General features: G+C 36.5%; 1 protein-coding gene across 1 annotated transcript; it reads right to left on the minus strand.

Moving 5' to 3' along the window:
• Positions 1-2,527: 2,527 nt before the first annotated feature.
• On the minus strand, positions 2,528-7,614 carry LOC136069597 (isoleucine--tRNA ligase, cytoplasmic-like). Its single transcript, XM_065778302.1, has 6 exons — positions 7,167-7,614; positions 6,337-6,490; positions 4,518-4,583; positions 3,925-4,068; positions 2,920-3,140; positions 2,528-2,771 (listed from the first exon to the last, which is right to left on the minus strand). Exons 1-6 carry the CDS (start codon positions 7,322-7,324, stop codon positions 2,543-2,545), a joined length of 972 nt encoding a protein of 323 aa, XP_065634374.1. The 5' UTR covers positions 7,325-7,614; the 3' UTR covers positions 2,528-2,542.
• Positions 7,615-12,810: the final 5,196 nt, after the last annotated feature.

Here is a 12,810-nt window from a genome sequence, read left to right on the forward strand (position 1 = left end):
TAAAGGGTAAGAGGGAAATTTTATTTATTTGACTTTTCAAAGAGGACTACATTTTGGGACGTAAAAAACTGAAGTGCATAGATGATGGCAGATTCCCATCATGAAATCAGAGCAACAGAGCATCAAACTTCACCAAAGCAACGTCACTTACAGGAACCAGGTGATTTTCAAGATGATTTTTGTATGAGTATAATGTGCTCTATTTTTTTATAAATAATGAAATTTTATTGAAACCAAAAAAGAGACCTAATTATACAGGATGTATACAACTGGGAACAAAAAGAGACCCACACAAATTACAAGCATCCATCAATGCATTAACCAAAACAATAGAATGACTACCTAAAACTGTCGTCCAATCTAAAAGTTTATGGAAGAAAAGTTTCAGGTCTCATCCTGTCCTTTCAGTGCCCTCAAAGCTCAGGTTGTTTCTCTCCTGCCAAATAGACTACATCAAGCAATGAGGGACAGCCTTCCTAGTAAAACTATTGTGATGAAGCCCAAACTTTCCTTGCCAACAAGCTAATAGCTCAACCAGTCTTCGGCATTATAGAATGAACACCAAACAAAGCAAACACCAAAGTCTACAACTCAACAGCAATACGACAATGAAGTAAGAGGTGGTCTACTGATTCCCCCTTACTTTTACGCAGAACCAATCCAATATCAAAACTTTTCTTTCTGCAAGTTATCAATCGTCAAAATATTCGCCAAAGCTACAGTCCAAACAAAGAAAACCACTTTGCAGGGGACCTTTGGCTTCCAAATGCTCCTCCAAGGAAAGGAAAAATCACTGACACAAGCCAAAACCCGGTAATAGTTACTAACCTCAAAACCCCTCCTTCCTAGTTGGCAACCAACACATCTTGTCTTCCCCCAACCCCTCAATGAGACCCCATAGATAATATCCATGAAACTAGATAGGGACTCCATTTCCCAATCCTATGTAGCTCTCAATAATTTCAAATCCCAAAATAGAACCCCATTGGAGAACTTCATTAGATCAGCCACATAAGCTTCCTCATTCTAACTGATTGCAAACAGCTCTAGGAAACACATTCTCAACGGGCTATCCCCACACCAGACATCCTGCCAAAACCTCAAACTAAATATAATGAGAAAAGGCAGGCCAGCCAACTGTGATAGTCTTCCACAAACTCACACCATAAGGACTAGTAACAAGATAAGATCACCTGTCTCACCCCTCACTCCCATACTTAACCCCTATCACCCTCCAAAACACATCTCTTTCAGTCCCAAATCTCACAGCCATTTCCCTAATAATACTTCATTAAAATGTCTCAAACTCCTAACAGTTGATCTGCCATACTGACGAGGGGCACAAACCTTAGACCAATTCACCAAATGGAATTTTGATTCATCCCCCAACCCATTCCAAAGAAAGTTTGTTGGAGTTGTTCCAGTATGACATACTTTATACATCTGCAACTAATCTGATTCAACTCATTTTTTCATACATATCCAATATGATGTTTTTTATTTTTATAAGTAACTTAATGACATTAGAAAAGCACAAAAAGAGGTATTGTCTTGGTACAAAGGGGTATACAAAGAGAGAGACTGCCCCAAAAAATACAAGACAAAAAAATCAAACGAAGAAATTAACATCAAAAATATAAATCACCTAAACATCTATGAAGCCAAGCATGGAGAAACCAATGGAATTTGAAGTCTACTTGTCTAAAGTCTTGAGAAAAGAAAACTTGATATGTGGCACCAGCAACTCCCTTTCCTCAAATGTATGAATATTCCACTTTCCAAAAACACCATTCAAGGCATTAAAACCAGCCATCCAAGTTTTCCCATTGTTGAGTTTTCCTAAACTCCCACTCTGAGAACCCAACATACCAGTCACTGAATTAGGCATTACCCAACCAACTCTGAATAGACATAACAGTAGATTCCACGTCTCCTAAGCAATTAAACAGTATAAGAGAAGATGGTCCATGGACTCCCATTGGATTTACTCAATATAATGTGCTTACAGACACAGATTTTTATTTTATTTTTAAAACAAAAAGGATAATAAAGACAACCACCATGTATGGAAAGATTCTACACCTCCCAAGCAATTAAACAGTGTAAGAGAAGATGGTCCACGGACTCCCATTTAATATACACGATATAACATACTTGATACACACATTGTTTTTTATAAAAAAAAAATAAAAAAATAAAAAGGATAATAAAGACGACCACCATGTATGGAAAACGTCCAATGACTAGACAATTCTAAAGTGGAGGCGTTTAGGAAGGAAAAGGAGAGGGAACAAAAGATGTAGTGGAATAAAATGTGAAACAAAAATGTTCAAACAAAATAACATAAAAGTGGAATAGAATTACATAACAAAAACCACCAAAAATACAGGAACTAATGTTAAAGAACATAATAATTTCAACAGAAAGGTCAAACCCAAAATGTAAGAACTCCAAACATTAAGACCATTTTTTCTACAATGTCAGAAGCATGACCACACAAAACATACAAACAAGCTCATCTAAAGGTACTAAATCAAAATTTTCAAAACCTCAAGTATGTAGCATTATGTGCATCTTTAATTAAAAAATAAATAAAAAAGAAGACCTTGATTATCACTTGATTTTCAATGCACACACGATAATCATCTTCACCAAATGCAGGCGCACAATGCACAATTCCAGTACCACTGTCATCAGTGACATAATTGTCCGCAATAACTTTAAATGCAGAGTCAGAGTACTCCTTAAAATAATCAAAAAGTGGTTCATACCTGCAGTACACAACCTTCAAGTTTCAGTACCCCCAAAACCCCATAATCATATTTTACTAAAAAGGAATTCACAAAAACAGTAGTAATCATCTGGAAGTAATCTGATGACAAATAGTAATTAAGCAAAAAGAGTAACAGTAGTGCTCACTTCAATCCCACCAATGAAGCCCCTGAGACTTTCTCCAACACTTCAAAATGATCCAAAGCATCTCCAGTTTTACCAGTTGAAGATCCCTTGGTCTTCGGATTGGGCTTTTTGGAGTCATCAATGGATCCATTAGCAACATTTGGTTTGGGTTTCTCACTAGGAAGTGCTGACAAACGAGATTCAGCAACCACATATACTTTTCCAGAGTACTTGTTGCGAACCTGGTATTCTTTTCCACCTCAAATTAGATACCAAAATAACATATAATAGAACACTCCCACATATTGTAGGCTATATATATATATATATATGACATGAAACATATACCATTATACAGTTATACAGCAACAATGTTAAATACAGCCACAAACAAAAACCAGCAAATATGTGCCAAGAAAATGAGTGGCAATCTTTACAATCTTTAAACATAATCAGTAAACATACTGCTCAGCAATCTATTTATTTAGGAAATATCAATTAACTTGATAAACACCATATATCTTTTCTTTTTTTTTTTGGGTAAATAAAATTCCAAATTTGCAAAGTAGGGAGACTCAAACCTGTGTTCTGCTACTTGATAGCAGATATCTATTTTAAAATACACAAATATCTTAGATATAACAAGATCTAATGCAAATGCAGTCACATAAGCCTGACACTTTAAGGCATGAGCCTCCAAGGACCCCAACTTCTATATGAAAACATAATTAAAATAAAAATTTAAATAATTTAAATAAAAGTTAAAGACAGGAAGAGCTTCAAACAGCCACCCTTCAATCCCACAATTTTAAGAACCCAAGAATACTTTATTTTTATGCTGGGATAAATGTTAAAAATGGAGAATCCTTCCAATATAAGTCCTTCAACCCAATCCAAGAACAACCAATATAATCATCTTATTTAAAAGGTAAATTTGGAAATTTTATATCATAATACTCCATCTAGCTGTGTTAACAGTCTACCACAGAAGCTCACATATAAGTTGACTAAAAATTTTAAACATACCTTCACATAGACAAAATTGGCATTGACACAAAGGGCAAGATTACTAGGAAGGGTCCATGGAGTTGTCGTCCAAGCCACAAAAGCCGCCTTGTGTGGATCACCAATTACTGGAAACGTCACCATTATTTCAGGGTCAGGGACATCCTGTATCACTCCTAGAATGTTACATAATTGAATCTATAAAATCAAGGTTCAAGAATTTGTATAAAAATCAGTCATTTAATTGCTTTAAAACTGAAATGATAGTTTACCACAAGAGTGGCCAGAACCTAGTTCCCCCGATTTGACTGGTTGGGCACAGCCACCAATCATGAATAAGTTATTTTTTTTAAGAAAGTAGGGAACCTTTGTAAAGAAGAGTCCTTTGGAATCACCTCTAGTCAGTAAAACCTACAGACAACTAACCCCACCCACGAGAACCAATTGCCGGATAATCCAAGGACATTCACTCCTAAGGGGCTAAGCAATCACAGAACAAGGTATAAATAAAATTACATCATACCAAGAACAAGTTATAAATAAACGCCAAAGACTATTAGTTCGGCAACCAACCCTCACATATGAATGGTAAACAGAAGTTTCAGATCACAAACCCTATATTCTTGACCGGCTTCAAAATTAGATAGAGGTGTCTTGCAACCAGTGCTGTATGGCATGACCTGAAAAACACAACATCCAAGCAATTAAATTGAACCCACTTTAAAATTTTAAAACCTCACCATCACCCAAAACCATAATAATTATAAGAATTATGGTTTAATAATTAAATTCACAAATTCCTAATAAGCTTGAATTTTAAAGATAATCTGTAATTTATCATGATATCAGAACAAGTTGTCACGAGCTTCAACTTGTCTCCACTCTACCTCCCATATAAAATGTTGATTCCATGTGTTGGGTCCCCCTTATATTAGGGGGGTGGGGGTTGAGCCCACACGTGAGGAAAAAAAAGTTAGAATTTTTATTATGATTAAATTCACCATTTTCAGATAACTTAAGATTTTGGTATAATCAGTAATTTATCAATAATAATAATAAGTTTTTTTTATACGTAAAAATAATATAAAAATTCAATTTACATCTCTTTTAGTCCGAGAATATGCAATTCATAAAGATTCAATATAAGAAGTGGAGAAGCACATTAGGAATGAGGGAGAACATTCAATATCTTGGATCAATAATCCTAAATATTGAGAGATTGTAGATAAAGTGAATCATAGTTGTGTGATCATAAAGAATCAATGATTCATAAAGATTGAGAGATTGTAGATAATGTAAATCATAGGATTAGAGTAGGGTATATGCAATGGAGAAGAGCATTAAAAATACTGTGTGATTGTAAAGTAAAATACCTATTAAGTTAAAGGGAAAATTTTAGAAGATTGCTATAAGACCAGCTATACTCTATGGTACTGAATGTTGAGCCGTTAGGAAGAAATATTCAAAAAATAAGTGCAGCTAAAATGAGAATGTTAAGATGGATAAGTGAAAATACATTGAAAAATAGGATTTAGAATGAGGAAATCACTTAAAGACGGGAGAAGCCCTATTGATGAAAGAGTAATGCTACATTCAAAACATTTTCACAACCATTTCACAAGAAATCCTAGCTGACAAGTTGTTACTGGTTCTAATCTTGGCTACCACTAATATCACTTTGTTACCCTCCAATAACAACTTCCCATTTAGGATTTGTTGTAAATTGTAGTGAGAATTTTGCGGATGTAGCAATAGAGAGTTGCTTGAGATGAGTTGGACATGTTCAAAGGACTCAATTAACACACAAGTAAGAAATAATTTTGACTCAATTGAGGGCACAAAAAAAATAGGTAGAGAGAAAAAAATAAAATGTCATTTAAGTAAGGCTTGGTTGATGAGGATCCATGTGGTGGAAAATAAAATAAAATAGAATGGAGAAAAACATACATGTGGCAGAGGCTTAGTTGTTGATAATTTCCACAAGTGGGTAATGGGTCTTGAGTTGAAAATTGCACCCTCTCTTACAAGGAGAGAAGATGCCAATTTGAACTACAGCTCATTTGCATATGAGAAATTACAACACAGACATTATAACTTTCTAGTATCACTGACTGCCAGCATAAATTAAATAACTACTTCAAAACTTTGAAAAAAAATCAGCTTCTTCCTAGTGCTAAAACTATCCAGCTCCATTAAAGTGAACCATCAACAACAATAATTGAAACCATCATATCACATCCAAAGGACCTCAGAATGAAATCCAAAAATTTCATTAAAAATTCATTATAGGTCGACTCAATAAGAAAGCCATTTCCCAAATTAGAATATGAAGAAGCACATATTTAACAGTTAACAGTTTCACTAGTAACTACCAAATTCTTTAAAAGAGAAACAAGAAAATTCAAAGATCAACAGATCGGGAAAAATACAGACCTTGAAACCCTTATAAACAAGATCTTTTTTATAAAGTTGGGCAAAGACCCACCACACACTCTCCATGAAGCTCAAGTCCATGGTCTTGTACCCGTTTTTGAAGTCGATCCACCGCCCTGTCCTCCACACTATCTTCTCCCACTCCTCCACATACCTACCAAAACCAAATACATCATCAATACCTTCAAAATTCAATGTTTGTCAATTTAGTCCTAAAAATGAGCCAATTTTAGACATTCTTTTTCATTAAAAATTAACCAACAACATTTATATAACATCTTATTATTTTTTAGTATTTTTTTGAAAATTAAAATAAGAATGATTCAATGCCTTTATTTGCTAACAAATTGAGCTGCTAAATGGACAAGATTTCAACTTTATGAACTAATTTGATAATTAAAGTAAAACTTTTTTCACTTTTTTGTCAATCCAGTCCTTAAAATGAGCCAATTTGATCTTTCTATCCAAATCTGTTAACAAAGTTTAAACGTTCTTTTAAAGCTAAAAAAATTCACAAAATACAACATTTAAAATATCCTTTTTTTAATAAGTACATTATTTAAAATATCTTATTATTTCTGAGTACTATTTTAACAAAAAATTAATTTTTTTATAAAAAAAATTGTTTAAATGCCTTCATATGCTAACAAAGTGAGTTGCTAAATTCACGAAAATTTAATCTTTATGACCTAATTTGATAATTGAAGTGAATCTTTAATTCATTATGAACAAAAAAACATTCAGATTATTATTTCAAAAATAAAAAATTTAAATGCCTTCATATGCTAATAAAAAACGCATGAACAAGAATTAGAAATGAATTGAAAAACCTGGTGACAATGCTTCGGCACTCCTCGTTGTACTTATCAATCCCTAGCTTCAAAACGTCGTCGCGTTTCTTGAGATTGAGCCGGCGATCGATCTCGTTCTCGACTGGCAAGCCATGGCAGTCCCAGCCGAAGCGGCGAGTGACGTGGAAGCCATTCATGGACTGGTACCGGGTGACGATGTCCTTGATGGTGCCAGCGAGGATGTGGCCGTAGTGAGGGAGTCCGGTGGCGAACGGCGGACCTCGTAGAAACGTACTCCGGCGAGTCTTTGGTCCGTTCGAGCTGAGTCTCGAAGGCCTTGATCTCCGTCCAGAGGCGGAGGATTTCCTCCTCGCGTTTAGGGAAGGAGAAGTCTTTGCCTTCGCAGACTTCTTCCATTGTGGCGGATGAGCTGTGTGAGAAGAATCAGGGTTTTGGAGTTTCGACGCTAAAACGATTGAGGTGGATGTAGTGTGTTTTTTTTTTTTTTTTTTTTTTGCGCTTTATAGTTGGACGAAATTACGGGTCGGGTCGGGTCGGGTCAAATTTGATTCTTTTTATTCGGGATGGGTTTCCTTTAGAATCAGTTATAGAGGACTGAACTGTGACCACTCCAGTTCCGTTACTTTGGACGCTTTCCCGTTGTTGAGTTTTTGTCTTTTTTTTTTTTTTTTTTTTTTGAAAAGAGATTTTGTCTTAAAATTTGATAAGGAATTTTGTTTAAAATAAAAATGTAATGCTAAGTCCACAAAATTTATTTAGATTAGATTGATAATATTGTAATAATTTTACCTATAATTTATTGTGGTTTTTTTTTTTTTGGAGAATCAAGAATTATTTGTGTTATGTTATAGAAATAGCGTTTTTCAATCAAAAATCACAACTTTTTTAATTATAATATGTTTCCAAATTTGTATTTTAAATTTTATTTTATTTTTAGTTCTTTAATTTTAATATGTTTTAAAATTATAATTTAGTCCTTTGTTTCTTAATAAAAAAATATCATTTATTTAATTTTGAGAATCAAGAATTTATTGTGGTTAAGTTGTGGAAATAGCATTTCTAATTAAAAATGCAACCTTTTTAATTTATAAATGTTTCAAAATTTGTATTTTTTAATTTTATTTTATTTTAGTTCTTTAATTTTAATAAATTTTTAAAACTTTTAATTTGGTCCTTTTGTTTTTTAATAAAAAAATAGACATTTAGTTTAATTTTTCTAATATCGCCTTTAGAATTTTTCACTTTCCCAAACGATGTGAATTAGAAGAGAGGCAAAAACAATTACACTTGCTTGAACGGTGCATGGCGAATAGTGATAACACATTTTTCCTTTCCTAGCACTAATATCATATGTTATTTTGTTAATCCATCAAAATTCTTTTCTTCTTTTACTTGTATCTTTAGACCACTAACAAATGAGATGGAATTATATATGGAACAATTAGTACAGCAATCTCAAGATGTAGAACAGGTCATCAGAACAGCCTGCAGCAAAATTTCTAGATGTTAACTATCTCACATAAAAATTGATTATCAACTGTTATAAAAATTAATTACAGGCTCAAACTCTTGAAACTCATAAAAGCGTAGGTGTTTCCAACAAGTAACAACTATATTACCTATAAAAAAAAAAAAAAGTAACAACTATAACATGGAAACAAATAGCAAAGTCCCTTTCTTTCTATTTCAAAACCAAGCACTCATGAAGTTTAAGGTACACACAACTTTCCAAGGGATAGATTGATTTCATTTCTCGAACCAACTCATAGCATGACAAAATTGCACTGTTACCGCACCGGTACCATGTCTTATTCCTCATATTAACATTACCTAAAACCATGTCTAAAAATTTTTTTTTTTTTTTTTTTTTGATAGGAAAATTGCAATCTTATTTCCACTCAAATAGAAAAAGTTACATCATTGGTAAGAGCTTGCATTAAGAAGCAAGGCGTCTCTTCCATCCATGCTATATAATCGACAATGCCTAAAGCATGTTTTGCCAATAAATGAGCTGGTGTATTACCCTGTCTACGAATGTGAGAAAATTCAACCTGACGAAACAGCCCACAAAGAGCAATTGCACCAGAAATAACTGATGCCACCGAAGAGGGTGGGGCGAAAGACCACACAGAGCATTATAAATTAGCAATGAATCTCCTTCCAAAATGAAATCATACACACCTACGTCCTTGCAAACTGGAGAGCTATCTCAACTGCCTTTGCCTCCGCCTCCAAAGCTCCCAACGGTGCATTTATTTTCTGGCTAAGAGCTGCGATCACCAGTCCCTGTTCATCTCGGATAATGACTCCAGCCCCTGCTGAGTTTTGTGTTTTGAACACCGCTCCATCCACGTTTATTTTGTAGCTTGCCGTTGGTGGAGGAGACCATCTCACCTCTTGGCTTCTCCGTACCGGTTCCGTTGAGGTATTCGCACTCCTGTATTCTGCCAGGTATTGCGCACTCCATTTGACCAAAGCCTCTGCCGTCTTCTTTGTCCCACCATGGCGCACTTCATTTCGGTTTGCCCATATCGACCATGCTATAGTGACCACCGTGGCCACCTTTTCCTCATCATACTCCTCTCTCATCATCAGGTGCCATACCAGATCGAAGAAAGAATGGATGGCCGACGGTTCAAACGCAAAACAGAGTTTGGTGCATTGCCAAACCTGTCTGGCTCTCTGGCAGCTCCAAAACAGGTGACCCGAGCTTTCCAAGCCATCATTACATTCCTCACAGCTATCAACGTCCACCACCTTTCTCCTCTTCAAGTTCATTTCGTAGGCAAGATCTCTCGGCATGCTCTCCAAGTAAAGTGCCGTACTTTATGAGGGACTGGTATCCTCCAAATGCGTCTCCAGAAGCTTCGAAGTCCCCTGCCATTAGAGCTGGAACCAACATTTGCAGCTTGAGAATTCTCCATCGCTAGCCTGTATGCACTACGAACACTAAATATACCATTAGTTGTCGCAGCCCATATAAGCTTATCCGGTGGTAGATGAGTGCTCAAAGGAATGCTTTTGATATTTTCTGCCTCATGGGGAAGAAAAGAGTGTCAATAACTTGCATTTTCCACCCCACAGGATCATGGGAAATCAGCTCACTTACCCGTAGATCAGCGTGCATGAACAACTTAGGGGACACCACCTTGAACGTAGAAGAATATGGCAACCATTTATCACCCCATACCCGGATAGATTCCCCATTTCCCACATTCCAACGGATGCCTTGCTGCACCAAGTGTTGAGCAGCCATTATACTCCTCCAAGCAAAGGATGGGTGATTTCCTATTGTTGCATTAACAAAATCTGTGTGGGGAAAATATCTCGCCTTGAAAAGACGATAGGCTAAAGAATCATGCATTACTTGAAGTCTCCACCCTTGTTTAGCAAGAAGAGCCAGGTTAAATTGTTTTAGTTGTCGAAACCCCATACCTCCATTGGCCTTGGTCTCACACATTTTATCCCAACTAAGCCAAGACATTTTTCTCTCATCACCTTTCTGACCCCACCAAAAATTCCGGATCATACTAGTCAACTCATCACAGAGAGAATCAGGTATTTTAAAGCAACTCATAGTGTACGTTGGTATAGCTTGGGCTACAGCCTTGATCAACACTTCCTTACCTGCTTTTGAAAGGAGTTTCTCTTTCCAACCTGCTAACTTTTTGCTAAGTTTATCCTTAATATCGTTGAAAGTATTTCTCTTATTTTTCCCCACTAAGGATGGCAAACCCAAGTACTTCTCATGTTGCCGAATCACTTGAGCCCCAAATCTATTCTTTATTTCTTCTTTAATATCATCAGGAGTGTTCTTGCTAAAGAACAAAGCCGTTTTCGTTCGATTCAATTGTTGACCCGAAGCTTGTTCATACACCCCTAAAATTCTTTGTATGGTATTACATTCTTCAATTGTAGCTTTACAGAAAATAATACTATCGTCTGCAAAGAAGAGGTGTGATAGGCGAGGAGCACCCCTACAAACTGTTACCCCTTCCATGTCACCCTTATCCACTGACTTTTTTATTAATGCTGAGAGTCCCTCAGCACACAATAAGAACAAGTATGGGGATAATGGGTCTCCTTGCCGTATTCCCCTAGATGGGATGATCTTGCCTCCTGGTTTCCATTAATTTTTACTGAATAGGAAACTGAAGTAACACATTTCATGATCAAGCTCCTCAATTTCTCCCCAAAACCCAGCTTTGCCATAATATTTTCCAGACATAGCCACTCCACTCTATCATATGCCTTGCTCATATCCAGCTTCAACGCCATTTCACCCTTTTTTCCTCCTTTCCTCCCATTAATGTGGTGCATGGTCTCAAATGCTACAAGGACATTATCAGTGATCAGCCTTCCGTGCACAAAAGCACTTTGGGTGTCACTAATAATGGACGGCAGGATCTTTTTTAATCTGTTTGCAATCACCTTGGATGTTATCCTGAAAACCACATTACATAGGCTAATAGGACGAAAATCAGTCACCCTTTTGGGTTCCTTGACTTTTGGGATTAGTACAATATGAGTCTCGTTAAAATTAGGAGGAAACAAACCATGATTAAGGAAATCAAGAATAGTTTTAGTAACTACATCACCTACTATAGGCCAGAATTTCTGATAAAATAAAGGGGCATACCATCAGGGCCTGGAGCTTTTAATGGGTGCATCTGCTTCAAAGCCGCATGTACTTCACTGGCGGTAAAAGCTTTGTCCAGCATTTGATTCATTTGTGGGGTCACCTTTGGCTGTATGGCTTGTAACATTTCATTGAACTCTTTTGGATGGCTTGTTTTAAAGAGGGCCGTGTAGTACTCCTCCACTATTTCACCCACCTTCCTTTCATCGTCTTGCCATATCTCCTGTGCATCAAGCATCCCATCAATCTGATTCTTTTTTAGTCTAGCCGAAGCCTTAGCATGAAAATATCTTGTATTTCTATCCCCATCTCGAAACCAATTGATCCTTGAGCGCTGGTACCACATTGCATCTTCCTTTTCATGCCATTTGTTTAACTCCAATCTTGTGTCCCTCATATCTTGTATGTTTCCGGGAGAGGCCTGTTGCAACTCCAACCACTCCAAATGTTTTTGTAGTTCATTTATTTTCCTCCCAACGTGTCCAAACACGTTTTTATTCCATGCTTCCAGCTGCATCCTACATTGATTTGTACATGAGACTAATGGGAAGTCCGACTGAGCAAGAACACCATCACTCCAAGCATTTTGTACAATTTCTTCACATTGCGGTTCTTTGAGCCACATTGATTCAAATCTGAATAATTTCTTCATCTTCCTTTTACTGACCCTTCTCTCTAGCCGCAACAACAAAGGAGCGTGGTCTGATGCCGAGTTGGTGAGGTGGTGAAGTTTTGCTCTTGGGAACAAGTTCACCCATTCAACAGTTGCTAAGGCACGGTCAAGCCTTTCTCGGATCTGCCTTCCATCCCTCGTCACATAAGTCCACGTAAATCTTGGTCCCACGAAGCCAATGTCACACAAACCACACAAGTTTATTGTTTCTACAAAATTTGCAAGTTGTCTCCTTGGTCTAGAACTCCCACCTTCCTTCTCCGACATGCTCATAATCTCATTAAAGTCACCGATAACCAGCCAAGGCAGCGAAGAAGTGTGCCCAAATGCTTCACATTGTAGCCCATGAA

Source organism: Quercus suber, unplaced genomic scaffold (assembly GCF_002906115.3).
Source record: "Quercus suber isolate HL8 unplaced genomic scaffold, Cork oak 2.0 scaffold_179, whole genome shotgun sequence".
NCBI classification, from domain to species: Eukaryota; Viridiplantae; Streptophyta; class Magnoliopsida; order Fagales; family Fagaceae; genus Quercus; species Quercus suber.